Below are 26,358 nucleotides of genomic sequence, written 5' to 3'. Positions count from 1 at the left end.
ATACGATAAAACAGTTGATTCTGTTGATAACGATGAATTATGCAGTTTGATAACGATGCAAGTTCATTGATTCCCGCCAAGATCAAGGGAATCGGAGCGCGTTAATTGAGATTACCTAATTTTTATATGTTCCCAAACTCATCCACAGGAGATCATGACTGCTTGCGAATGATAAGAAATCAATGATATGATAAAGATATGGCGGTATTAGAATTGAGAGGATTCAATTGTAAGATATTAACGATGAATGAAATGCATAAAATGAGATTCCTGAATTGCTCAAGTTGAGCCTTAAGTCAGTTCAAATTTCCGATCTTCCAGACGCAATATCATTGATAGTTTCAGCGTTCTTCAAATGCAATCTATTCTCTGAATCTTTACTGGAAGATCTTCCATACTGATGGAATCCGATGTAGGGGTTTCTTTCACGCTACTTGTAGGCAACCATTTCACAAACGTTTGTCACTTTTACGGCCAATGTGAAATTTTCCTCATTTGCGGGTGGCAAACGTTGTGAAATGGTCCCCCAAAGACTCGGATTATATGGGTACGAGAATTTAGGTGAAATAATTATCCAATAAAATAATTACACATTATATTTTCATCACTTCATTGAACGGTTCTAATATAATATACTCGATAAAATTTATGCATTACAATAAATGCGAAATATAATTAATAATAAATAACATAAGGCTCCGCCTGTTAAGTTTGATAAAATCATTAAACAATCTATAACGTTTCGTATGTTAAAATAATTTCCTCTCTCCGCTAGATTCATCCAATCAATCACAATTTTCACACGTCTCACAAATACGTCGTTCCATATGATCACGTATGACGGACATTTCAATTTTGAGTATAAGTATATTGCGTAAAAACGTTTTCATGCTGAAAATAAACAAATACATAGATAAAAATACAATTGGCTTGCTACGATTCATTATCGGACGTACGTATAAGAGTAATACATGAAATAAAATCACTTGCGTCGCAACAGAATATTATTCCATCCTGGAATAGCATCATTGCCACAATAAGTGAACTTTTTTATCTCGTTGAATTGCAACGTGCTTCATGCAACTCACTTTAAATCGAGTCGGTGAAGCAGGACATCATAAACTCTTGGAAAAAATTCACCACGAATGTGAGCATTCTTGAAACCCTTTTGGACGGAAAGAATTCTCAACCTCAACGGTTGATTACCAATTGCCGCGCGTTGTTTTCGAGGCAAGAAAAAAATCCTAATTTACTGGTTCTTCGGTACTTGACCTCTCGGCGAACAATGAAAAAATTACAAAATTCGAAGGACCACATATCCGTACAAGGCCGGTGCCGATTAGTGAGTCACGACCGTAGTTGGATAATTTTTTTTGTTTTTGTTTTTTTTTTTTTTTACAAATATCAGTAGAATGAAAATTGCAACCCCGTAAATATTTCATAGGCGCATTAGGATGTGAGTTGCCGTGGATGTAATTGATGATTACAAAGTCCTCAACGTTTTGTCGATGTGACGGAGCGTGGTTTCCGGTACGGCGTCCGTCAATGCCTTGTGGAATCCCTCGCAGTGCGAAAGGCCTCGAAATATTTTCTTCGCGTGATTTCTGTGGGTGAACATAATGCAGATTCATAAATAACTCATGGCCTCACCTGTGGCAGTCGTTATTCTTGAAGAGGTGTTGAATAAAATCGAAATCTATACACGACTAAAAATAGCTCACCTTGCGTCCAAGTTGCCGTCTATTAACAGCTTGGCACCTGTGACTAAAATTTTGTCACGAGCTTCACGAGGTAAATTCATCGCTTGATCAACTCCGATGCGGTCTACGATATTTGACAAAAGCCTCCCCGTTGTTGCCCGAACAATTGCATTCTGGTGCCTTCGAACAGGTAAAAAAATTGAGGGTAATTTATACACCTTGTACATAGTTTTCGGGTATTATGACTCGACAATACAATCAAATATGATATCCTGTTTTTCTTACATTCCTCCGCGATTAACGATTACACCTATCGTTTTATGGGGCGAAATTGACTCGATCAGATGGTCTAACGCGGCGTTGCTGTCTGCCCGAAGAAATTTGTTTGTGTCAGCTGTTCTATGGAGTAACGGTCCCGCTATGTCGTCGATTTCCTGAAACGAGTGAAATTTCGATGAAAATGGCGAAAAAGTAACATACCGTATCAACGCAGAGATTACATGAAAAAGTTTTCACCTGCTCAATGCCTTTGGGCTGGGCCAGAAATACATCACCGGCAGCCAAACAAGCCGCTCGAGAAACTTGGGAACGAAGATTTCGTACGTGTCGTCCAAGAACCCGTCCTAGAGTTCCTGGCCCACATAACTCTAGCTGCGCGGGATTTTGTCGTGCGATTTGGGAGAGAGACTTCAATCCCTTGATTATCACCTCCCTGGTGGATAGACAGAATTACGTATTTCTGGAAATTACCCCTTCAGATTTAATGACCTTACCAATCTTTGCTTTCCAGTTGAGTAAAACAGAGCTGGGCAACGGCTTTTGGCTTCTCCGATTGCTTGGTAACATTTTGAGTCGCGTGAGAGTTTGATGTATGATTTACTCGAGGTTTTGGTTTGATTCGCGGGACTTTTGATGCCTGAGTTTTAGCCGGATGAGCTGCTGATCCCGGTGTCAATGATTGGTCAGCCTGTGGAGTATAATGAAAAATTTGTTAATACTTTTCTTTGATACTTTTTCATTGTTTCACGGCATATCGTTCAACTTTACCCTGCTGACCGCAACATTCGGAAGATCCGAACCGATTTGACTTTGCGGTCGCTCGTTTCGACTGGATTTGCCGGGTGTTGAAAATTCGCTCGGTTCCGGAGTGGGCGTAGCATCTTTCGCAGGTGTTCTCAAGCCGTTTCTCGAATTCCTCGAGTCGGGGGTCTGAAAATTACGTTGCGAATCACATCGATAATTTCGGGGAAGTGCCGGAGCCCGAGTGCCTACCGCGTTCGAATGATCGGCTGCCTCCTCTCCGTATGCACCGTCTTCCAGTTCTATCTGTTCGTTGGAATGACTGTGCGAAGACCTGACTATCGAAGCAGAATTACTGGTACTGTATAATTCTGGTCGATCAAGTTCTTGGAAACTACGTGACCCCAAAGACGGCATGGATCCAGAGTCATCCGGTGTAGGTTCCTCTTCATCTTCGTCGGGTAAATCGCGTGCTTCTTCGACAAATGACTCCTATCGGGCGATAAAGCATGATCATTAAATTGCGAAACCTGTTTTTATTTTTTTTTTGACATCGAGATCCGCAATACCAGAACGAACTGGAGTCGCATGATCTTGCGCAGTGTCAAATTATCTTGGAATCGTGATGTGGACATTTGGAATTCACCCACCGATGATTTAGGCGACGAATAACCATAAGCGACGTTCTGCTTCGTTTCGTCTTCCTCGATTTCGTAGCTCGGGAGAATCTTGTTTGCGCCGTGATTCGACACGACGGTTTCTCTGGACTCTTTGGATGTCAAAGATTGCTTGGAGGAGGCTATAGATTCTTCTTCGGCGAGCTGCTGGAAGGAGTGCGAGGAACGGGGTGAATCCCCTGCCCTATTGAAGGACTTATTGGGCCGGAACGATGAATCTCTCGGAGTAATTTGAGAGAACTCGCTTTCCGTAGAGCTGCCGAATGGCATGCGAGTGGAGCCTTTTATTCGCGTAAGTTTATTGTCGAACGTGTCGTCGGTGTCGTCGCCGAAATTTTGGTTCTCGTAATCATGGCTTAGTTTGTCTTGCAGCGATTGATCGTCGGTTTGTTCGTCCGCTTCGATGTCCGAAGTACTGAAATTTTCGTCCTCAATTTCAACCGCGATCGACTCGTCGGGAAGGTTCGACCTTTTCGAGCTCAGAGATATCTGGGAAACAGAACAACGAAAGGTTCTCGTGATTGATCGGCGAATGGGACTGAACAGTTATGGAAATTTGTCTTCGGAATCTTACGACGTAAGAGTTCACGGAATTCCTCCTTTCCGGTACCGTTTCAAAGGGCATGACGTCGAACGCGGCCGTTTGACTACGGGGGGTTGACGATCCGCTGTTACGACTCCCTGGACTATTGCTTCGGCTTCGTATTTCATCTTCGCTGTTTCGGTGGTTACCATTCACTTTGTGAATTCTAGTTTCAGTGCTTTTGTTCACTGATATGTTCGAATTCGAGCTATTAGCACTCGCCGGACGATCGGCGTCGTCTTCGAATTCATTGATGTCCTGAGTGGCTCTTTTAACTGTTAATGATGAATCTGCGGTGAAATAATCTTGGGTGAATGATTGAAAGAAAAAGATTCCCTGGGAGCGAAGGATCTGTACTGTAGGTTAATTGAGCTATTGATATAACGATTGCGTGTCATCCCTCGATCATCGATCAAGTTTGACGTGTCGAGGGTGAGTTCATTTTTCTTTCGCATAGGTCATATTGCATCAGCTTGGAATGTCACCATAGATATATCGAACGTGTTACTCGCTGAAACATCTTTTTCTGTTAATGAAACTTTAATAGAACTTTATGAATTGAAAATTCATGCCCAAGCGAAAGCATTTCCGGTCATCCGGTAACTTGACCGCTGCCTTATCGATTCGATGCAAGCTACCACCATTTTATGTAGGTGTACCTAGGCGTGCGGTGTAGGTAGCTAATGTGTATACATGTATTGTATACATCCATTCCGGAAGGGGTTAAGAACCTCATGTTCTAGTTTCCCAGTTGGCAATCGCGGACAAAATTACAGACACTTACGCTGAATAAGCTGCGACGAACATTTGACATATCTGTAATATTTAGTCATCGCGAATTTTATCGACCATCTTTCTCACGCATGAATGTTATCGGGCGAATTTCGAGGCTCTTTAGCGAATGAATATCAGGAATCTAAGAGTAACTATCAACTTCAGAAAGCCTGAATCGAAGAAAGACAATATTTTCGAAAAATCATAGTTCGTATAATACGCTCAAGTGAGATATTTTCCAACATCTCAGTCACTCGTTAGGTAGTTCTCATTGAAGTTCGTAGCTGCTTACACGACGAGCAGGCTGCTTGGAAGAGTCATAGTTGAATTTTGCCGTCGATACGCACCTTGATATTGAGAATTTCTGCTACTGGTACTCTGAATTTCGTAGACGGATGATCGCGACGAAGTCTGACGTCGGATGTCATAGTCCTCGTCATCCACGACAGTTTTATCTCTGTAAAATCGAATGTCGTTGTTCAATTTCATTGGATATCGACACAGCTCGAAGAATTATCGGATATTCCCAAGTCGTTGAGTGTACAAAATTAAGGAAGTGAAATTTTATCGTTCAATTTTAGCCCGGTGCGTTACCAAATACATGTTTTATGTCCGGTCGTAAAGATTCGATCGGCCACAAAGCCACCCTGACCTACTTTTGGTTTTTAGTTGAAAATAAAGTTCACTAAAATATTGATCGACTTTTACCGGTTCGGCACCGGTAAAAGGGAAATTTTGAAACAATCGTGACGTTAATAACACGACGTGAATGTTTCGTCGCAATTTCGGCCTCAGTTGTGAACGTATGTAAAATCTAACGTATCATGTTCCACCATTCAACTTTATACAACTTTGAATAACGAAAGCTGTGCTCATCATTAATTATATAAAAGCATTCATGTTTTTCGTGACACGCGTTACGGTAGCTCTTATACATTTTTTTTGTCAAAACTAGAATAAATTATTGCGACTGGCTTCATTCAGGTCACAAAAGCCCTTGTAATATTAACATCGTTTCAACTGCAAACGAATGAACCCCCCACGTAATGTAGAATAGATGAATAGTCATTGGTGCCAGCTGCTTCCATGAAACGATTCAAATCTGTCGTTGAATCGGATTTTCTAGAACGATGAAATGAGATTTCCTGAAATATTTTTACCACAACGAACGTCGGATCGATTGTGTGTAATATCATCGACAAAAGTGAAGATCAAACCAGATCATTTCCCACCGCTAAACAAAAGACAAAAAATTATTTTTAAATATCATTCTCACTGTGCAGGAGCATTCGACGTCTCCGAAGTTTGGTTTAAGGCGAGAGCGATGACGGGAGTTTTTTGGTGTTCAACATCCACAGTTTTCCTCGACCTAAAGACGCAAGGGCAACAAAACATTGCGCTCCCAGCCAAACTTTTCTCCGTCATCGGACGTTCACTTTTTCTACAATCTCCCGAGAGAACTTTTTGGTCCTCATCTTTGCTCTCTTTCACCTCCGAGGGCCACACGCAAAACTTGAATATCATGTTTCGAGTTGTTGACAATATCAAATCGGATTTTCATCCAAACACACTTGGATGCACGAAATTTTCAAGAACTATTCAGAATTCAACTCAAAGCAAAGTTTTCATCGGCAGATTCATCATATTCTTTCAAGTGATAAAAAGTTCCTATTTATTCGCCCGTTACATTGCTAGTCGTTAGCTCGGCTTGTATCACATGTGATATACATATAATTGCTGATACCAGGCCGGTATCAATTATTCGCCGCATGATCGTTAAATACACGTGATTCTTGTTGCAGTTCGTTTAACGGTAATCATTCGTCTTTTCGACGCACAATTCATTCGCGCGCTTCGCCATTGATCGTCGTTCATTATCGGCGAAAAATCTTCTTTACTTCACTTACAATTAGACGAGGGAAAATCGCACTTGTAACATTAAGTCAGTAGATGTCAGTGCGTAGTGGACGGACGTATCTCACAATAAAGTAATGGCAACACCATACATAGGCACCAGTGTTCGTCTGACCGATAATTCCTCTTGCGTCCGGCGTCCTGACGCCACAAGTAGTAACGTTCAGTGTTCGATCGGCCGGACCAGGAATAACATCATCGGCAGAGATTTCGTGGCAATACCGCGGTGCACGAAGTCAGGTAAATTGTATTTTAATAAAAAATCGACGCTACCACGTGGCGTGAGAACGTCGAGGTCTCGCAATTACATCGATGTAGAAAAATGTTCATCAGTTGATTCTAAAATCGCGTCGATGAATCCGTGGAGTTATTCGTACGTCCCCTGGAATACAATCCATGGCTCGTATGTCGCGACTAGGTAACATACTGGAGTCTCAATAGCTCGAGGGCTCCGTACCACGGTCAAATTGATATCACCATGGGTTTTTATCGAGCTCGATATGCGCAGCACTGGGTCTATACATACGTCCGACACGTGACGCTATCGCAAACGCAACTGCCACCCGCATGGCCGGGCGTCGCGACGCTGACCGCCGCTTCCTCGCGGCCCCATCGTTCTATAGTCCCACCTGAACCCCGCGATACGTGCATACGAAAGTACAGCCGCTCTGTGTACGGACTGTATTTTACACGTAATGGGCATCCGATACACGCGCACACAACAGCGGTGGCTAGTGACCGCGTTGACCCCCACCTCGGTTCTACGCCGGTCTGACGTCACTAAGGGTTAAAGCGAGGGGTGCGAGAGGCGTGCGAATCGTAAGACGCGGCGAACCGCTATCGCGACTTTCGTCGAATTCTGAGGAAGGTTGGTTGTTCTTCACGGAATACTTTGGCGGTCTGAAAGTTTGACGCACGAATCTCACTTCCCCATCTTTACGCGACGAGACGCTAAAAATATCCGAGACTTGCGTTTATACCGCATTACACACAGTCGCCCGATATGATTCGAAGGAGAAATGTTCTCCCATAGCGGATTATTGCGTACGTTCAAACATATTCAACGAATGGCGGTTCTATCCAACCTTTTCTAGCACATAAATTAGCATGCATAATTGTGAGGCGTACGAATGAGTCATGCGATGCAAAGTTCATGCACCGATATATTTTATTCGAACACCCCCTTGGTTTTGTCCAGTCTTATCTGATTTTTTTTTTTTTTTTCTAATAAACAAAGTCCAAAGGAGTTTCGACTATTCCGAAAGGACAGTCAAAGAATGCGTCTGTTTCGAGAACTATGTATGTACGTACATTGGAATACATAATATAAGATCTTATTATCATATAACAGGGTACGTAGTACAAGCCGTACGTGGAATCGATCGCGAAAATATAATGCATGTGATGTAAATGTCAAATGTGGAGCTTTTCTTCTGTCAACACACGGTCGTAAACCTGGAATCGATTTTTTTCGGACCCACGATGATTTCAATTCGTTTGAACAGCGCGAAGAAATGTCCACGTCACTCACTCAGTTCTGCGTTTCACACACGCCCGTGAATATATCGTAGGTTTGCATACGAACTACGGAATTTGAAAAACCTTATCTGCGTTCAATTATCGCCTCGGAATCGCACTGTTGTATAAACACGTTGCGAATCGGACCACGAAAGCAAGTGTTTAGCTCATCGAAATTTGTCTGTAACACGTAACACGCGCGTATCTCGAACACAATTATAAACGACTCCGTGACATGGAATCGGCAAACTTAATCTGCTCTACAGATCTGCCGAAAACCTGCAAAAGGTGCGTATCTTCGTGTTCACTTAACGCGACATGTAGCCCCGTCGATCGAAAAAAAGGGTGATAGAATTTTTTCGCTTGGCAACGGATTTCGAAAACCATCTTCGCGCGTACCCGTATATTATTTTCTTGTTCCATCATCGATAAGGAATATACCGTTAGTCCGAACGAGTTACTAAGTGCTTTATCACTGGCACGGTGTATAGAGTTCTGATTGTCAACTGTCAACCAAAAAAGGTGAATCGGTTTGTGACCGGTACCGATCATCAGTGGACTCGAAAAAATTCGATGCAAACGATGTAGACGCTGCTGGCTTCTCCTACCGAAGGTCAGTCGACCTAATTCTGACCCATTTTTGGGGTGATCTTGATAGTCGATCGCGTTTTTTTGTGCTTTTTGTATCACTTTGTTTCGGTGTATCTGACCAAGCCGAATCACCGTCGAACACGCGACAACCCCCCGGTACGCGGCTTGTGAGTCTAATAATAATATTCAACGGTCGAGTGCGTTGCGGTGCGTAGACGGGGTCAAGTTTCAAATTCGCCCCTGACGAGGATGAGAATCGAAAGGGCTCAACGATGCCTCTCCATCGAATTCAGCGCGAATCGAGAGAAAAACGAACTCCGGATATTTTCACGAAGACAAAACTGGATTATTCAAACGAATTTCGATCTCGTGACTCATTCAAGCGTCATCGTGTTCTGTTACTTTCCGTAACGAATCATGCGATCATGGGAATGACGTTGTTCTCTACTCAGAAGCAGTGATTTGAATAATTAACCGATAAGATGCGGTTGATACTCTGTGCACGTGCATAACGTACCCCAAGCATGAGCAGTGCGGCCATTTCTGCAGCGATTTAACGGAGTACCAATTATTTTCACGATCGGGTTCCACCGACTTCCAAGGTGTGCTTCCGATCATCTGATCGCGGAAACGGCTGCGTAGACGCTTCTTCCGCGACTGAGATTGGCCCACCCCCGGTACGGGTGAACTTATACGGTACACGTACGCGTTCGACGTAAAATAAAAACGGAGCGGCGCGTCGGGCCCCGAACGTCTTATCGCAAAACTTGACTTTACACGAACCTTCCACGCGACTCGCGATACGCCGCTATACATAGGTATCCGGGAAAATCAATGGTCGCGTGTGCACGTAGAACACATCAAGCGGGGATCGCGACGTCGCGTGGAAAGAGGTAACTGTTGAACGCCCAGCGATGGTTCAATGAAAACGCACGACCGACTCCGCGTACAGACACCGCAACGATCCCGCAACCGGGTCTCGCGGTTCCGTGTACAGAAATGCAGGAATTCGCCATGGGGTTCGTTCGTATCCCCGAAAACAAGGGCGAGTAGATACCTTGGTAACCATCGACTATCCGGGATTCGTCATAAAAAGTTGCCCGTGTCTCGCGACAGGTGATTTTCAGGCGCAGCTCGCCAACCGAACGCCGGATGATCCGGCAACGACAAGTTTCTCGAAATTGCGAGAAAGAAAAGAAAAAATAAAATAAAAACGGGGGCTGATCGTTACTCACGTAAACACGGAGCCAATTTTTGCGTCCGCGTTATCCCCGGGTCCGTTTTCTTCGTTGCGCGATTTCGGCCTGCGCTGTTGTTGTCTCTCGTCCGAACCCCGTGACGACCCTCCACGGTTGATTTTCATCTCGTTCAGATTGACCGTCGGTATTTCCGTCATACCTTGGCCCCTCTCCGGAAGTTTTAGCACCGATTCCCTGACATGTTCGTTGTACGATCGTCGCGCATCGCTACCTCTACTCGGTCTATCCACGGGATTCGGAGGGTCGCTCTTATCCGAGGGATGACGAGAGTAGCGACGCGTCTGTTGGTAATAATTCGTCCCACTCGGACCTGTTTCTAGGGCCAAAAATGCGTTCCCTTCTATGAGACGACGTCGTCGTTGATACATGGTGCCGTAACTGCAGGTGAAAATGAAAATCGAAGGTGTCGTTAATCGTCCGTGGCGTTTTCCTCGATATTAACGCTGAAAAGATAACGCTCACGTGTCTCGAGTGGTCGACGTTTTCGGTGTGCAAGGAGCCGTTCTGGTTTCGACCTCGCACCGTCGCTCCCGCGATCGCGATTGCGATCGTTTTCTCCTCTCCGAACTGTGGGACATGCCTCGATTTTCCGAATTAGCTGTTTGGTAATTAACGGCTGACATTTCGGGCAGCGCTGAATCCCTCATTGGTTCGTTTCGCCCCTGTAAGAATAGGAGAATCAGAAATGATTGGACGATCGGTAGACTCGACACTCATACCCTAGAAGTTCTGGTCTCCCCGTCCATGTGCTCTGGCAACTTCCTCCCTTGCTGATTGTTCCCGTATCGCTGTCCGGGTGAAGGGAATTGATTCTGAACGTCCGGTGTCATTTGAAACGCGTTGCTTCCGACGAGTCGTCTCCGGCGTTGGTACATCGAGGCATATCTTATGCAAAAAACAAACCGTTTCTTTAAATTCAACTCCCAACATTATCGAAAACTATTTTCGACGTCCGATATCCTTACCCGACGTTGTCGTCGCGGGAGTCAAGTCTGTAGAATCCCCCGGGATCCGCGGCGATCGAAGAACCCGGCGTTACCCGTCGCGATATTTCGTTCAACGTCATTCCAGCGATGGGTGCTTCGCCGACCCCGGCGCCCCGACGCATCAGCTTATCGTTCGACGACTCCTTCATAGGCGATCCTCGCTCTCTTGTGTTCAGAATCGGGATTCGGGACTCGGCTCTGTTACCGGGACCTTCTTGGGGAGGAGGGTTGCTCCTCATGCGACCCTGAAATTTTACGTCTCAATAGTTAGGGGGGGAAATCGGGGCCCGCGTTGTTTGAGACCTTTCGAAAACGACTCACGGTATGCCGGTACGGGAAAGTAGAAACTAACGGCACAGAGCGTGTCTAGCGTGTTAAGAGTGAAAGAAAATATTGAAATAATCTCGACTGTAGTTGGCGTACCTTTTCCCTGCACAATTCGTAGAATTGCTTTCGTAGGTATTCATGAGCGATTCGCGGATAATTCGATTGGTCGCTCCTGACCTCGCCGTTACTACGCGTGTCTCTTTTCACGAAGTCGTGAGAGCTGCTCGAGGAAGTATAGTATTTTTTCAGTTTATCTTCCAGTCTGACGAACCTATCCTCCGAATTATTACCTGAGGGGAAATTCAAGCGGTTGGGAATGACGTCTGTTTTTCTCGTTTCGTCAACGCAGGGTAGTTGCTGATAAAAAATAGTCCCAATTATGTTACCGATAAAATCTTTACCTCCCACCAGATCGTTTCTGGTCAGAAGCAACGTTTGCTTGTCCGGCGTTCTCGTGATACTAAGTGGTTCTTGTAGTCGAAGGTAAAAGGGACGTGCTGCGTTCGCTGAATGCAAAGAATAAAGAATTTTTTTTTTTTTTTTTCTTTGCGTTTCAAAATTGCGAAATCTAATTCCGCGTCACGTCAATTATGTCCTATGTATCGTTCGAGACAAAAATTGTATTCATAAATCATCCACAATGATAAATACCGTTTGAAAATTCAGTACTGACATTTCGACCCTCAGAAGCCCATGCCACCCCTTCCGTGGGGCGTTGGTCATCCTGTAACATTAACCACAATGTTTCTGAATCACGTGTGTTTATCGTCTGACGTAATCAGTCCTCGTAACCTTTTTCACTTTAAAAAAATATGAGATGTTTAATCGGGACATGTTGATCGAATTTTGAGAAAAAAATTTCCATGCATTCCGTTGAAAATCATAGTAAAAAATATGGTCAATTTTAGTAAAAAGATTTTAACCCTGAATCCTCGGCGATTGACAATTGCGGAAACAAGTGCCTCGACCAATGGCGGACGGCGATACCGATTTTCCATCAACGGGCGAATCGATATCGGAATTAATTAACCCGCGTAACGCCGCGTTTCAAAGGACACGTGGTCCGATCGATCGATCGTGGTGCAGCGAATCAACGAAGTTGCTCATATTATAGTTGATCAATTAGTCGAATCACTCACCTGCAGTAAAGTATAGAGGAATGGCTTGTTGCCGATCAGACGACACAACAGCATGTTTGCGGGCGTTACCAATTATCAGTGGTCGATGTATTTTATCGGTAGGAGGGACGGGCTATCCCGAGATTTTCAAATTCTGATCAAACTCGAGCGACGCGATTTAAATTTATCGGGATGAATTATTCGGACGTACATGATCGCGGGGAGGTGACCAGGCGACGTTCGCGTTCGCCGTACCGTTAGGACGTCGTCGACGTACATTCTTATTGTGATTAATTTTTTTTTCATTCGTTCCGGGTGATTTCGTCGCACTGGCGTTGAAGTCTCAAGACGATGACGTGGGTCGGACGTTGCTAAGGGTACCGGCGCTCGGCGTCGCCGATTTGAACTAGCGACACGCAAAAAACAGTCTCAAGGTTGCTGCTTATCGACACCGTCGAGAAACAACCCCTTATTAAAACGCTTCGATCGATATCGCTTCTGAATTCGAAATGCATAAAACGCGCTTATTATTATTATTATTATTAAAAAACTGTATCCCTTCGATTTGCAGTCATCCCAATCGACGAGCGAATGCGTTTGCGATCGTTCGATGATCGATGAGAAGAGCTTAATCGGATTCGCTACGATTTTTAATTTATGTATGTTTTTTTCTCAATATTCTTATGTGTATGAAGCGCATCAAATTGAAATGCGTACCGAAGTGGTGAAATGCAAACTATGAGTCGTTGCGGGGTGGAAAGAGTTGAAAGAATTTACTATCCAGGGTGCGCATGTCTCGTGACCGACTTTAAATTAAACAAGGATAAATTTACTCCGCTGTTAGCAGCATTCGAACTTTTGAACTTTTGACAAAAAAAGAAAACAAGAAAAAAAAAAAATGTCACGCAGTGATATAATCATGCGACCATATGGTTAATTAAAATTATTCAACTTTGTTTTATTAAGCTCATGATGTATATCTAAATGCGAGTACACATGTAATAGGGAAGCCTTCGTCACCGGACAGACGCAATAGCAGCACGAGTACCCGCATACCGTAGTCTTTTTCACTAAAGGATAATTGAATCGACGAACGCGTTTCTTACTTGATTCTGAACGGGAAGAACTTGCCAAGCGAAAGCTTGTTCCCTCGGACCAACGCCGACTCCTTGCACGGCAATAACTTCCTGTCGCTCTGCCCAAGGGCTGTTGATTCTAGCTGACTCGGACCTGAAACGTAAGATTCATGAAATTGCTGAACATGATTCGTTGCGTATATCAAGTTGAATCCAGTCGACGATAATCCCGCACCTGAAAATACTCGCGCTGTCCAATCTGGCCGTCATTCCGATCAGTTGACCCCTGCTTCGTCCGGAACCTGGCGACAGCGACCCACTTCCGGCAACGATCCAATCGACGTCAGCCCCTGCGAGATTTTCAATTCCAGATATTTTATTTCAGATTTTAGATTTATTCGTAATTTTTTGATCTGACGTTTCGCTGTTTTTTTTTTTGTTTTTCTTTTTCGTCAAGTCGTTTAGGTTTGACACCTGCAAGGTTGCGCGTGACGTCAGAGATTTGGCCATTGTTATCGAAACGATCCTACAATTTCAACCTTTGCAAAATTTCGCTCGCCTTTAGCGTGTGCGCGAAATAATCTCGACCGACGAATTTGGAAATTACACGTCAAGGAGAAAAATGTATTCGCCGGTGTAAGTTATCTTGGAAAATATCGGTTTTGCGAATCGAGAATGCTAGTGCCTCCGTTCGGAAATTTTTGCACTCGATCGTTTTCAGCGGCTTGCAGTATTTCGAGCTAAAAAAAAGCTCAACGATCACGTTCTCCGGAGAATCGAACCTCGACGTGTCATTCGGATCTATCAGGATAATTAGAAAAGTAAAATTTCCAACCCGTTGCGATTCGAACGTTGGGTGAAATCTGCAATCCATAGACCACGAGACCGTCGGCGGAGACGAGTGGCAAGGATTTTCTAGCCAGACGTGACCTGATCGCTGCTTTCATCGAATCGCAGTCGTGCCTACCGCTCGCGGCTCTCTCTCCGGCTTCCAAAACCTCCTGAAAATTAGCAAACAATATATCTTCAACATGTAATCGTCAGGTTTTTATCAAAAATACCTCCTACCTCCGTTTCGTAAATTTGACCCAATACAGCGAGCGTGTCGAGGGCAGCTTGTCTAACCCTTTTACGGCGATCGCCGACCGTTTCGGCAACCCTACGGGCGACGGTGTGAACCTTGAATTCCGTGCTAGGGAAGGTCACCAACGAGAAGATGAGGAGCTGCAAGGCGTTCTCCCTGGTCTGAAAATAATCGGAGTTTCATCAAAAATTTCTTTCATCGGTTTTCGAAGTACTCAGACGACGCGGGTACAAGATTCGAAATACTGGTTTCTTCAGGCCTAGAAACTAATGAGGTCTCACAACGCTTATATCGGGTCATAGGTTGAGCCTATTGGGCCGTGGCGATCGCGATCACGCGATCATGCGTACATATGATTGTTCTCGTGTATATATAATACAGAGGAGGGCAACTGCCAAGATTAGAAAACTTGACGTATCGCACGTATATCTGGCGAACTGTGCTACTTTAGTTACTTCGAATTTCCTAGGTCGGTGTATTATATCCCCCGCGATATTAACTCACGACCCGTAGGGTCAACAAAATCGGGCACTTCATCAATCAAGTACACGCGGCTGTATAGGCACTCGAATAAAGATGCGGTAGGGTTTGTATATAAGTATAGTCCCGCTTCGTGTTTGTTCTGTGTAAAAATTTACTCCGCAATCGAGCTGCCTCTAGTAGCTGCGGTTATTGAAAAATGACGAGTTTTCTCTGTATCGTTTGCTCTCGTAAATCGCAACCTCTAATTTGCGGCAGAAAATTTACGACGTCGACTGAAACAAAGTGGCGAGAAACTGGGCCGATGCACGTGCACCCCGCTCATGGTGTTTCCCTAATCATGTACGGAAATTTTTTCACGAGCACTCGGCTCGACGAGTCGACGAGCGACGACGGAAAATTTTCGCCTCCCGCCCGGTACGTCGGGTTACCTTTCCGTTCCTGGCCCCGAGACAGTGCGGTTGGAGAAGCTGGTCCAATAGAAGAGCGGGCCTCAGACGAAGCATCGCGATTCTAGCGAGTTGTGCCGCGTGCGGACCACCTTGTCGAGTCAACCCCCAGGCCAACTGAGGCAGTCTTCTCCTCAGAGCGTCCTCCGAGACACCGGAAATTACCACCTATTTTCAATGATCGGTCGTTCGAATTAATTTGACGAATTCTCCCATTCTTTGGAATAGCAACTATACCCACCCTTGCCACGGCCATTCCGGCTGCTGCTATCCGGCAGCTCCTTTCACCGCCCAAAACAGATTGAAGAAGTGAACCTAATCTGGGCTCGATGGCCGCCAAAGCTGAAGAGGTTTTTAGGGCGGAGGCGAGACGTTCGAGACCCCGTACTCTGGCGCGCCAGTCATCCTGCGGGGTAAAAATATTTTTTTTTTGTTCTCATTATAATTAACATCGATAAGTGTGTCGGCGAAGGACGAGGTGCGATGTGACGGGGAATGAATAACGAATCCAACATTTGCATGACAACGTACGTAGCTGTATAAGTTTGTATTCTTTGCACGCTGATTTATGAAAAGCGAACGGTCGCACATTGGCCGTTTTCTTTTGTTCACCGAAGCTTTTGTACGAATGATTTATGTATTTATGCTCCTGTCCCAGGTACCGGGTTTAATTTTCAACTCGATACGTACATACAGTAGCACCTGCGAGCCGTTGATTGCGGAGTCCGTATTATAGGGAGAATTAAAACATTATTAAATCTGAAAGTTCTCAACTTCAATTGCAGCCATTAGCCGGCGAACTTATCATTTTCACGTTATTCTCTTGATGTGCTTTGTTACAATTATCGACCGAGTAAAGTTTTTTTAAAAACCGCAGTACGGCGGCAGCGATACAGTCGGCGAATAGTTTTAATAATTATGAAATTAAGTTTTCTTTGCTTTGTTTTATACCTGCGGTACAGCGTGTTCAGCCTTTCCGACGATTTGTGTGTATTGTACCAATACCGCAATGTTGCAATGGAATAATTAAGCACGTGTTGCGTGCAATGTGCGAGCCTCGTAAAATATGTATAAAATATATAATAGTCCCGTTAAGACCGTTAATCTATGTTACAGAGGATATCGCATGTTCGCTGATTTATTCTCAGGATACACTATAGACACGATAATTGAAGCTTCTCGACTCAAGAGTTGTTAACTTGCGTTTGAACTTTTCTCCGTTCGGCTCATTGTTCGATATGAATGAATTTGACCAGCGGATGAATTCGCGTCGGGCGGCCTTGAATTTTAAAAAATTTATGCCGACTTTGAAATTTCAATTCTGCGAATCGTACACGCATATATGTATAATCGGATGCGATGTAAGTTTAATTTCAGCGGCACCTCATTGAAATCACAATAGGCGAGTATAATTGAGCGGAAACGAAAGCTTGATTGAAATAAGGATCGAGGGATACCGTTTCAATATTCAATCGTCTTTTCCTGCCGGCACAAGAACCACGTGATAATGCATTAGACTCACGTGATGCGGCACACTTTACTCTGCTACGTAGATGCAAATGCGGTGGCAAAATATGCACCCTTATTGCGACGCGGTTCGCAAGTCCGAAGGGAGTTGCTGCGCGCGTACACTTAAATAAATCCCAAGAGGTATAAGTACACCGTACCGTTGCTTATCGCGTTGAAGAAAATTACTCGATTTTACTCCGGTGTACGGTGATACGGAAAGTTTGTTCGATACCACCTCGCGTCGGTTCTTTGAGAAAACTTCTCCAAACTCGAAAGCTTCGCTGCGAAACGGCTATGTCTATTTTACGCGATACTCGAAATCGGCGAAAAATAGCTAACAAAAGCCTTCGGAACGAACAGGCGAACATCTATAGGGGTTATCGAAAAGTCGCGGTACCGTGAAAACGGGGATGGAAATTGTGTATCGATTCGACGGGCCGTGAAATTTTTCTTCGAAAGGGTGATTATCGGCTCGCACTTCCTTCGAACTAGTTTGTTTCTATTCTTACGTCCGCGTGTTCCGCGCACTGACCTACTGAAAGTGGTCGATGTGCCCGACGATAACGAAAGATTTTCACGCTGTTTTCCAGCACGTGCGATTCCGCCGGGGCTTATCCTTTGTTGTGTCAAATATCGAATGACACACTTTGACCGTGTACACGTGCCCCAATCGCGGAGATTGCGTTGCTTTTGTAAAGTACATACCCACCTCGTAATCGAATGAATCGGAGAGATTTTTTTTTCTCTGACCATGATAACGCGTAGTGTACGTTGAATGGTTTCCATTTTGCGATACCCCCGCCGTCAAGTGGGCTCAAGTAAACCGATAATAAGATGAACAACGTTGTACGCACTGCTTGTAATTCGCAGTGCTTTGGCCGCGCTCGGTGTCCGACTATAAAGGAAATTACTACTTGTTCGCTCACTTGCCGCCGAGCGTAAACTACCCCTTGATTAAACGACCGATACTCTATCATTTGCGCTAAGCCGTTCGGGCCACGTATCCACCCTACATGTCCGTGATGTATTTGGTTTATCCCGGTAGAAATCAGAGTCATAAACGGGGTGAAAATTTCGCAGGTCCGAGAATACGCGTGGCTCGCCGACGAGTCGCACGATCGCGGTCGATAGAGGTGCGGAAACGGTAAATATTTCAGGGAGCATCCAGTAGTTGGGTTTGTATGCAGGAGGAGGTTCGTTAACCTGTCTTCTCAAGGTGAGCGGTTTTCTCCCACTGCGGCCCACGTTACAGGATCCATTAGCGATGGCAGTCGGTGTTCACTCGTGACATCAACAACATCGCCTCGCTATTTATGTATGCGTATATGAAAGGTGATTCATATTTTCAATCGCGCTCGTTGAACTATATAACCGCGCTCGTCATTGATTTTCACTGTACAGCTGTACGGTGAATTTGTGAATCAATTCCGGCAAATTTTCACCGATTCGTTGAGCAGTTTTATTCCAGGAATTAGTTTACAATTAGTTTCAATGCGAGGTATACATTTGTTCGATGGAATTCGAGCGCCTTGAAGTTTCCGGTACGGTCTGGTAGTCTCTCCTTGACCGGCGCAGGTGTATGGAATGTTTTCAGGTGAGTCTGTGTACACCTGTAGAAATTGAAGATTTTCAACTACCCGATGTATCCATAATTCGTGCCAGGTGCGCGAATCGAGTGTACATATAATGTATACTAAAGTTCTCTTATGCAATTTTAATAATATCCCTAGTATGGTTGAAAAAGTGTTTGAGCTTTTTGTTTTGTACACCGTGGTATGTGTACGGTTCGTTGCGTGCGTCAGGACCCTGTATCAATTTATCCTGCGCAACGGTTATACGTATTACAATATACTCTCGAATGTTTTTACTTTGAAAATCGATTTTTCTCTGTATTTCATTAGACCGACGTACCGATGAGGTCACGCGGCGTCGTTTCAGGTAATCGCGGTGAGAAAGAAAGAAAACCTGACGTCACGCGGAAACGTTTATTTCCAAGGAATTTCATTAAATTTATTATACCAATAATAGCGGGCGTCGCGTCGCGTCGCGGTGAAAAAATGACAACCGAACAAACCCGGTATACAAATCTAAGAAAATTGGATTTCCGAAGCCCTCCGGACAATGGCGGTACGTTAAATATTCCCAGGTCACCGACCTGCATACGGACTTTCAAATTAGCCCGAATTGAGACCTGGCGTGCGAATAATGGACCCAAAATATAGAATAACTTAACGCCCGTATGGATTGCGTCCTATCCAATTCTGTCTGAGATTTTTCATGCTGCACAATTCGACGATAACATGAGAGCATTTTTTTTCATATTTCAGTTGTCGACTCGAGGAACGATGTCTCGGTTTACCGGCAGGATACTGAGCCGTTACAGACGCGCGAAATTTAAATTTAAGGGCGCGATCGAGAGATTCGTAGTTTCCGGATCGATAATTATTATTCTCGTCACGATCGGATTAGCGATTGTTGAAGAGGAGAGCCGAACGATTCCCACGGACAGCCACGAGCTTAGATCACTTTTGGTAAATCGAATCGTTCCGGCGTTCGCGGTAGGGGAAACGAATAAGTGGGATGGAATTTTGATTTCAGAGAGAAGCATCGGCGGAAAATAGACGACGCGTTCGATTGGTCGAGGATACTTGCAAAGATAATTATCTGGGTTCTTACGGCCAACCGGAAATCGAACCTCTGTGGAAACATCCGCCGGCGCCGCAGTACACCGTACTTTACATCGACGAGTTAGTAAAAATTATTGATATAAAGAAAAATACGGGTTCATGTACTGCGATGCATGAATGGACGTATGATAATGTAAATAGCAATCGGTATGAATGACACGCGATTTGATTGATTTTCATCCGCCGATGCATTTGCCGAGATCTTATCGTCAGATGAGAAAAAAATTGAATCTCTAGCTCGCAATCGATTTTCCATTGGTCTAAATCTACGACGATCTCGCTGTATTATGTAACAAACCATTCCCGCAGGGCGCACAATATCTCCTATTGTCCGATATACAAAGCTGGAAGTACAACGTGGCTTTATAATTTATGCCTACTTAATGGAATCTCGGAAAACGAACTCGACGATGGACGCCAACAGATTTCAACGATTGCTAGAAAGGTTCTACCGGCAATGGAATTTCCGGAAGCAGACGAGGTTTGTAATTGAGAATATGTCTTCGGATCGTTTTTTTTTCCACTGACGAGAAAGACGTTTCAACTGCTTTACAGGCGATGAAAAAAAGCGCAAATCTATTGGTGGTTCGTCACCCCTTCGAACGACTTCTCAGTGCGTACCGCGATAAATTGGAAAATTCTGTGGCTGGCCGAAAACACGGAACTCTTCATTTCTACGAAAAATATGGATCGAAAATTGTGAGAAAGTATCGAGGTAAGACGATGGGAATCGATTCGTTTCTTCTGCCCCCATCGATGTTCGGTGTTTATGTTTTTGCCCCCCATTTATGGTACGTATAATCGGCGAGAAAACCTTCTGGCAAAGATGGCGGCCGTTCAGCGTATATCGGTACACATGATTAGCCGTCAACCGTTCCGTCTACTTATTGTTGGACGAAACACGCTATCGATGACGCGTTACACACCCTATACTTACATCACACTGACAACTTATACCAAATGGTAAAGAAAGGGTGACCGTTCGACCTTCAGTCCCCTTATTTCATACGCCAATCACTTGCAACAATAGCCGTTGTGCTAATATCGATGTTTGTGAGCTACGGAGCCGATAGCATTCTTCGCGTTAACGTTTCACTGAAAAATAATTCTAAGTGCATATTATGCACGCCAACTTGCGTGCAACGTGAGACGTTGGGGATGTTGCTTTTGGTTCGATCGAGAAAATAATTCTACGGATTCGAGTAAGTCGGTACGCCGGACGAGGTGGAATTTTTTCGAATCCTTCGAACCTCAGCTAACGTCTTGCAAATTTCAGATGAGAAAGTTTCGCCCCCGAGACCCGATCAAGTGATTAGAAAAAAGGGCGTTCCTCCTCCCGCTGGAATCGAGCCCACGTGGAGAGAATTCGTCCAATATTTGATCGACACGGATTTAGCGAGCTACGGAGACGACCACTGGATGCCTTATTACCTTTTCTGCGCACCTTGTATCGTCAAATTTGATTTGATTGCCAAGGTTATTTTTTTCGTTTTTTTCTTCTCTCTCAGGAGATTGATAGGAAAGGAATCAGACAGAATCTATCTTGTGACGTGACGTTTCTATTCGGTTCCACAGGTCGAAACTTTGTGGAGGGACCAGATATTCGCGATATACGAATTGGGATTGGAGAACAAAATAAGTCCCAGATGGAGACACAGAAATAGCGATAAATCTAACGCTGCAAAGGTTTACTTCAGTCAACTAAGTCCCGGCATGGTAGCGAGGCTTTACGACAAATTCAAGCTAGACTTCCAAATGTTCGACTATTCGCCCGTCTGGCCGGTCAATTATTATGAATATACAACGTCCGATGGATCCTGACCGTCTTTTATTCACAAATTGCGAAATAAAACATGTAAATTGTTAAAAAAAAAACTTCAGTTCTCAAATCTTCGGTTTTCGGCCCACCATTGAAACGAGTATATTTGGATCACCTCGAATAGATTTTTCAATCCTCAATTTTCCAAATCAACCGGGGTAAGAATCTTTTTTTACCGATTTGTTCGCTTACCTTATTGTGAAGGTCGTTCAAAGTTTCTTGATTAACTAATCCAAGTTCTTCCCAGCTGGGTTCCTGCGAGTGTCCTTCACCTTCGCTGCTGCTGCCGGTCAAACTTTCGCTTTCCGTTTCCAGTCCGTTCGACGACGCAGTTTGCCTCTCAGTTGTCAATTCGCGAAAGCTACGATTTTTCTCAACACCGATATCGGTGCGCGCACTAAAATTTTCACTCTCTTTTTTCCGAGGCTCGGCGATTCCCGCCGCGTAGCTTCCTCTGAAATTCTCCACGAATTCCTTCGAATTTTGAATATTTCTCACGTGCGAAACATTCGACGAAAAATCGCGGTCTTTCGTCAACTTTTCCTGGGCATCGGTGAGCACGATATTGCTGGCATTTTGCCGAGTCGTTTTCATTGTCGTCGGAAAATGTTGCGTCATCGCCGTTTGTGGGTTGCCCGGCGTTTGGGTCGCGGACTTCGAAATACCATCGATTATCCGGTTGAGCGATTGATCGGGTAAGGCCGCTTCCGATTTGGAGGTCGTAATATTCGCGCCGATCGGCACATCGTTCACCGCCTCCCCGAATGGTGAAAAATCATTGCGCGCGTCATTCACGGCGTTTATCATATCGGCGTGCTTCTTTCTTTCCGGACTAGACAACTCCATGAGAATATAGTTTCTCTCCTGTTTCGGGAACACGTCGAAATTCACACGGCTCGACGGTCGGGATGAGCGCTTCGGTGATCCCTTCGGCGTGTTCGCCAGGCTTGGTGTTTTTGCTGGGCTTCGATCTTTCGCTTGGTTATCAGGATCGATTTGCTGCGGCGCAGTGAAGCCGGTGCGATGATCGCCGTCCGCGGCGCTCTTCGCCAAATTGATCGTCTCCTTGTCAAACTCCGTTGGAATCGTTTGCTCTTCGCGCGCGTTCGCGACTTCAGCATCCCCCTGGTTGTTTCCAGGGTTTTCGGTCGTCGATATTTCATCGGCTCGCGCGATTTCCGTGATCTGTTTCAATTGCGTCGAATTTCTCGCCACTCCGTTGGGCGTCTCGGAAATTTTCTTCGACAGATTTTTCTGTTTCTCTTTTTTCGGCTTTGCGGGACGAATGAGGAATACGGGACTGCCGGATCTCGTGAGAATTCCCTTTTTGGGACTGAGCAACGCATTGTGCGTGTAAATTTCTCTCTTCGGACTGCTGGAGAGCGAACGTTTTTTCGAGTATTTCGAATGGGTGGGACTGGTAGGTTGCGAGAAGGACCTGCGATGATCGAGCGGCATTTTCGTAGCCGGGAATAATGGAAGCGGTATCTTCGTCCTTGGTATTTCCACTTTTCCAACGCTCGCCTCGTCGCTGTCCGGCGTTCGAAGTTTCACAATTTCTCCACCGAAACGTACCCTCCTACGCGTTTTCCTACGCTCCGGCAGAGCGTCTTCGATAACTTGAATAATGCCAGCGTCTTCAGCATCGTAATCGCTGTCGGTTTCGGAATTAGCGAGGTCGCGGTTTTTCGCTTTCTCTTCCAAAATCGTCATGGTGATCGCCGTTTCCTCGTCGAATTTTATCTCGGTTTCCAACACCACGCGACCCGGTGGCATCGGTCCCACCAGTATATCGTCCCGATCATCGTCGTCGTCCGCGCAGTCGTCTATATCGTCGGAAGATTCGCTGTCGCTGTTCCACCGTTTGTTCAACGGCACAATTCCTTCGATTTCCCCGTCTTTCGAATCAACATTCGATACCACCCGATCGTCCTGGTCGACGTTCACGCGGTAAACTTCACATAGTACATCGAAATCACGTTTCACATTCGCGTTGTAATCCACCATGTACGAATTGAACTCTTTGGGACCGATTATCTCGCGAATCCTTGCCAAAGATCTCAGCGCAGCCTCCTGATGAGTAACTTGGACCAGACGCGATGCCAACGCATTTATAGCGAATTTCAGAGCACCTTCCGGGGGCCTGGGACTCCCGGCGGATGGAAAGAGCAGAGATGGAACGCTTAGGATCACCCCCATGCTGACGTTGCTCTGAAAGTTGTCGAGAACGTCCGGTCGGGTGAAGCCTTCGTCCAGTATCTGAAAAAAAATGAATCGAGCCTTAGAGTCACCGTGAGCGTTACAACGGACGAATCGAGAAACGGGTGAAAACCTGCGCCTCCGCGTACCTTTTGGAACATGTTTTTCTTCTCTTGACTGTAGCAAAGATAAACTCTGAGGGTATCCAGCGCGCCCTTTCTAACAGCCGGTGCCGGATGACCCAGGTTAGTGACCAGTTCCGGGACGACCGGAACCATCAACTCGTCGACGAGGTTTTGATCGAGTACGGGCAGAACATCGACGAGTACTCTGAGTGCGTGCTGTCTGACTTCCCACTCGGGATCTCGCAGTCGGTCGGAAATTTCACGGAACGTAGATTCCGTGTCTACGGTTACCGGAAACCGACGAGTCCGAACCTAAGCGAATAATGAAACGACGGTGTGACGAATCGTGGAAAGGAGAGCTACTAATTATATACGCGAAGATAATTACGCTCACCACGTGTTCCCACAGCGGGGTCAATTGTATCGGCTGTCCCGATTGCCCCGATTGCGGCCTCGGTGTCATTTTTCCCCGTGTCGTATGATGCTGTTCAGTTTTAGGCGCAACGTCCTTGGGCGGTTGTGGTGCCCTCGAACTCGTAGACCCCGTCATCTTCGGTGCCACTTCCAAGCGAGCAGGCATGACCCTACAGATTCCATGATCCGTTACCTCGGACTATCTCGTCGTCATCGTTGCGGTCGTTGGGAAATTGTTTCGTGTCGATTGGTGTCGTTTTTTCGAAGGATCTGCGTAAAGGACCTTCAATTTGTAGAACTATACTTGCCGGGGCAATGTGAAAATTCGAAAAATCATTTAACTGCCGATCCCCTGCGATTGGTGAGACTTTTTAGCGGCGCCGTGTGTTTTTTGGGACGGTAAAAAAAAAAACTTGTCAAAAAGTAGGTGATCGAATTATTTTCCAAGCCAGGGGATACCTCGTCCTTTGACCCGAACTAATGATAAGTTTACAACGGCCTGGTGTATAATGTTGCAAAGGAAACGTTAAATTTATCAAAAGATCTGGGGTCGCGGTAGCGGGTGGCCCAACCCCTCCGTAGAAGTAGTACACACGAATGTGGGGCTGCATAATGGTATGTGAAATTCTAAAGCAGGTGACGATCGCCTTGCCTTACACGGCGTCGTCCGAATTCCACTCGATTCTACGGCGGTGTGGACTTATTTTCTCGAATATAGGTCACGTCGAAAAATCCAAAATTACATTCAACGTATTCCAAGTGTTCAATGATTGGATGATGAATAATTACACGACCAACGGAGCGTTCAAAGTAGCTCATCAAGTTCTCGGTATAATCATCCAATTAACAACGCCTGTATATCCTACAACGAACTCTTCGTACCCTCGCGCTCGAAGTTGGTACGAAATTACCCAGGCCTGAATCGTGAACATAATAGAAATTGTAGCGTTCTTATTTTCGACCAACTGACTGAATAATTACGATACCATGCCCCAATTAAATTACGTTCCCGAGGATCTCGTCCTGGCGCGGTGAGCCCGATAAAAAAATTACCTCCAAAGACTTTGAGACGCGGGTTTATCGGAGGTCCAGTCACGAGACGGAGGGCGGCGTCGCAGTTTCTCTGGTATTCCCCGAATTTCCGCGGTTCAATTTTCCGAAAATACGAGCACACGACATCGTTGGCGAGGCCCGACGACGCGAATCCAGAGTTCGACCGCTAGCCACCGGTATCGGGCATGTGACTGCCGCTCGACGCTCTTATAACCAGCAAGGTGGTTGCTGCTACCCAGTTCTTCGTACGGTATAGTGAAAATATCGACCGATTCACCCCGCCGGGAGGCGGCAGCCGCGAAGAGGCTGCAGGACAGGGGAGGTGTGACCACGCAGGACTATTGGCGTTCCCGTATTCAGGTGCCGGTGAAAGAAACGTACGACCGGTGCAGCGTCTCGCCATGGGGAATCCCCGTTTCCCTTCATACGTCTCGTGCACGTGCAACGCACCCGATACGCCGTGAAGATAAGGAATGAATAAATGCATGCGAAGGAGATCAGGGCTCGCTGCTCTCGCCGCGTGTCGATATCGGGTATCCTCGTACGGTTACTTCGCACCGAAATGTTTCGAGGATTTTTAAAAAATTTTTGAACGGCTCCGAAGTATCTTCTATTTATCGCGCGACGATTTTCGATTCTGAGTCAAGAAACTCGGTGAGAAAATTGACCGGAATTACAACTGACCGGTAAACGACTGATCGCCTATTAACGGTGACTGATCGGCGTGTAAAAAGTATAGCTGGGAAATTGCGGACAATAGTACGATCGAATGAGAGTTACGTTTCTAATTTCAGTCGATGTTTCTATTCGCGTTGAATAACCAAGTTGGGGCATCAATCACCGTGAGCTATCAGCGATTGATTGTTGCGCTTGTTTATTATTCAGAGTGGCTCGAAACACCCCTTATATTCCCTCGGAGCGACGCGGCGGTCCTGAAACTGTGAGACGATATGCTCGTCTAATTCCATCGGGTATTCGAATTTTTTTCAGCTTTTG

General features: G+C 45.4%; 4 protein-coding genes across 7 annotated transcripts in view; 1 reads left to right on the top strand and 3 right to left on the bottom strand.

Moving 5' to 3' along the window:
* Window positions 1–580: 580 nt before the first annotated feature.
* LOC125499995 (TOG array regulator of axonemal microtubules protein 2-like) lies at window positions 581–2,688 on the bottom strand (the record flags this gene model as incomplete). Its single annotated transcript, XM_048650894.1, has 5 exons — window positions 581–1,604; window positions 1,722–1,880; window positions 1,986–2,134; window positions 2,217–2,412; window positions 2,474–2,688. Coding segments are annotated over 5 exons (840 nt in total), but the record flags the coding sequence as incomplete, so codon positions are not given.
* LOC105692106 lies at window positions 2,577–26,278 on the bottom strand. The gene is made up of 19 exons (XM_048650617.1): window positions 25,363–26,278; window positions 24,290–24,579; window positions 23,920–24,207; window positions 21,764–23,830; window positions 15,798–15,962; window positions 15,539–15,724; window positions 14,612–14,788; window positions 14,379–14,544; window positions 13,779–13,893; window positions 13,574–13,697; window positions 11,002–11,267; window positions 10,756–10,921; window positions 10,499–10,698; window positions 10,013–10,414; window positions 5,102–5,211; window positions 3,972–4,270; window positions 3,371–3,886; window positions 2,973–3,212; window positions 2,577–2,909 (listed from the first exon to the last, which is right to left on the bottom strand). Exons 2-19 carry the CDS (start codon window positions 24,473–24,475, stop codon window positions 2,724–2,726), a joined length of 5,859 nt encoding a protein of 1,952 aa, XP_048506574.1. The 5' UTR covers window positions 24,476–24,579; window positions 25,363–26,278; the 3' UTR covers window positions 2,577–2,723.
* LOC105692107 (carbohydrate sulfotransferase 11-like) overlaps window positions 6,772–26,358 on the top strand; it is a 33,856-nt gene continuing 14,269 nt past the window's right edge. The window contains exons 1-7 of one of the 4 annotated variants that reach the window (XM_012411106.3): window positions 6,772–6,908; window positions 19,393–19,596; window positions 19,664–19,812; window positions 20,062–20,233; window positions 20,308–20,467; window positions 21,029–21,228; window positions 21,328–21,638. In XM_012411106.3, coding sequence (XP_012266529.2) covers window positions 19,411–19,596; window positions 19,664–19,812; window positions 20,062–20,233; window positions 20,308–20,467; window positions 21,029–21,228; window positions 21,328–21,573 — 1,113 coding nt within the window. In that variant the 5' untranslated portion in view covers window positions 6,772–6,908; window positions 19,393–19,410 and the 3' untranslated portion in view covers window positions 21,574–21,638. Of the gene's footprint in view, window positions 6,909–18,313; window positions 18,660–19,392; window positions 19,597–19,663; window positions 19,813–20,061; window positions 20,234–20,307; window positions 20,468–21,028; window positions 21,229–21,327; window positions 21,639–26,358 lie in introns of those variants that run through there. The other 3 variants (XM_012411105.3, XR_007277095.1, XM_048650653.1) reach the window with 3 other exon arrangements.
* On the bottom strand, window positions 11,274–13,317 carry LOC110117362. Its single transcript, XM_048650659.1, has 4 exons — window positions 12,489–13,317; window positions 12,001–12,073; window positions 11,736–11,855; window positions 11,274–11,639 (listed from the first exon to the last, which is right to left on the bottom strand). The coding sequence occupies exons 1-4, from the start codon at window positions 12,540–12,542 to the stop codon at window positions 11,389–11,391; spliced, it is 498 nt and encodes a 165-aa protein (XP_048506616.1). The 5' UTR covers window positions 12,543–13,317; the 3' UTR covers window positions 11,274–11,388.

The sequence above is a fragment of the Athalia rosae genome, chromosome 2 (genome assembly GCF_917208135.1).
Source record: "Athalia rosae chromosome 2, iyAthRosa1.1, whole genome shotgun sequence".
Lineage (NCBI taxonomy): Eukaryota > Metazoa > Arthropoda > Insecta > Hymenoptera > Athaliidae > Athalia > Athalia rosae.
The sequence above is the reverse complement of the archived record's forward strand: the minus strand, read 5'-3'. Positions and strand labels throughout refer to the sequence as shown.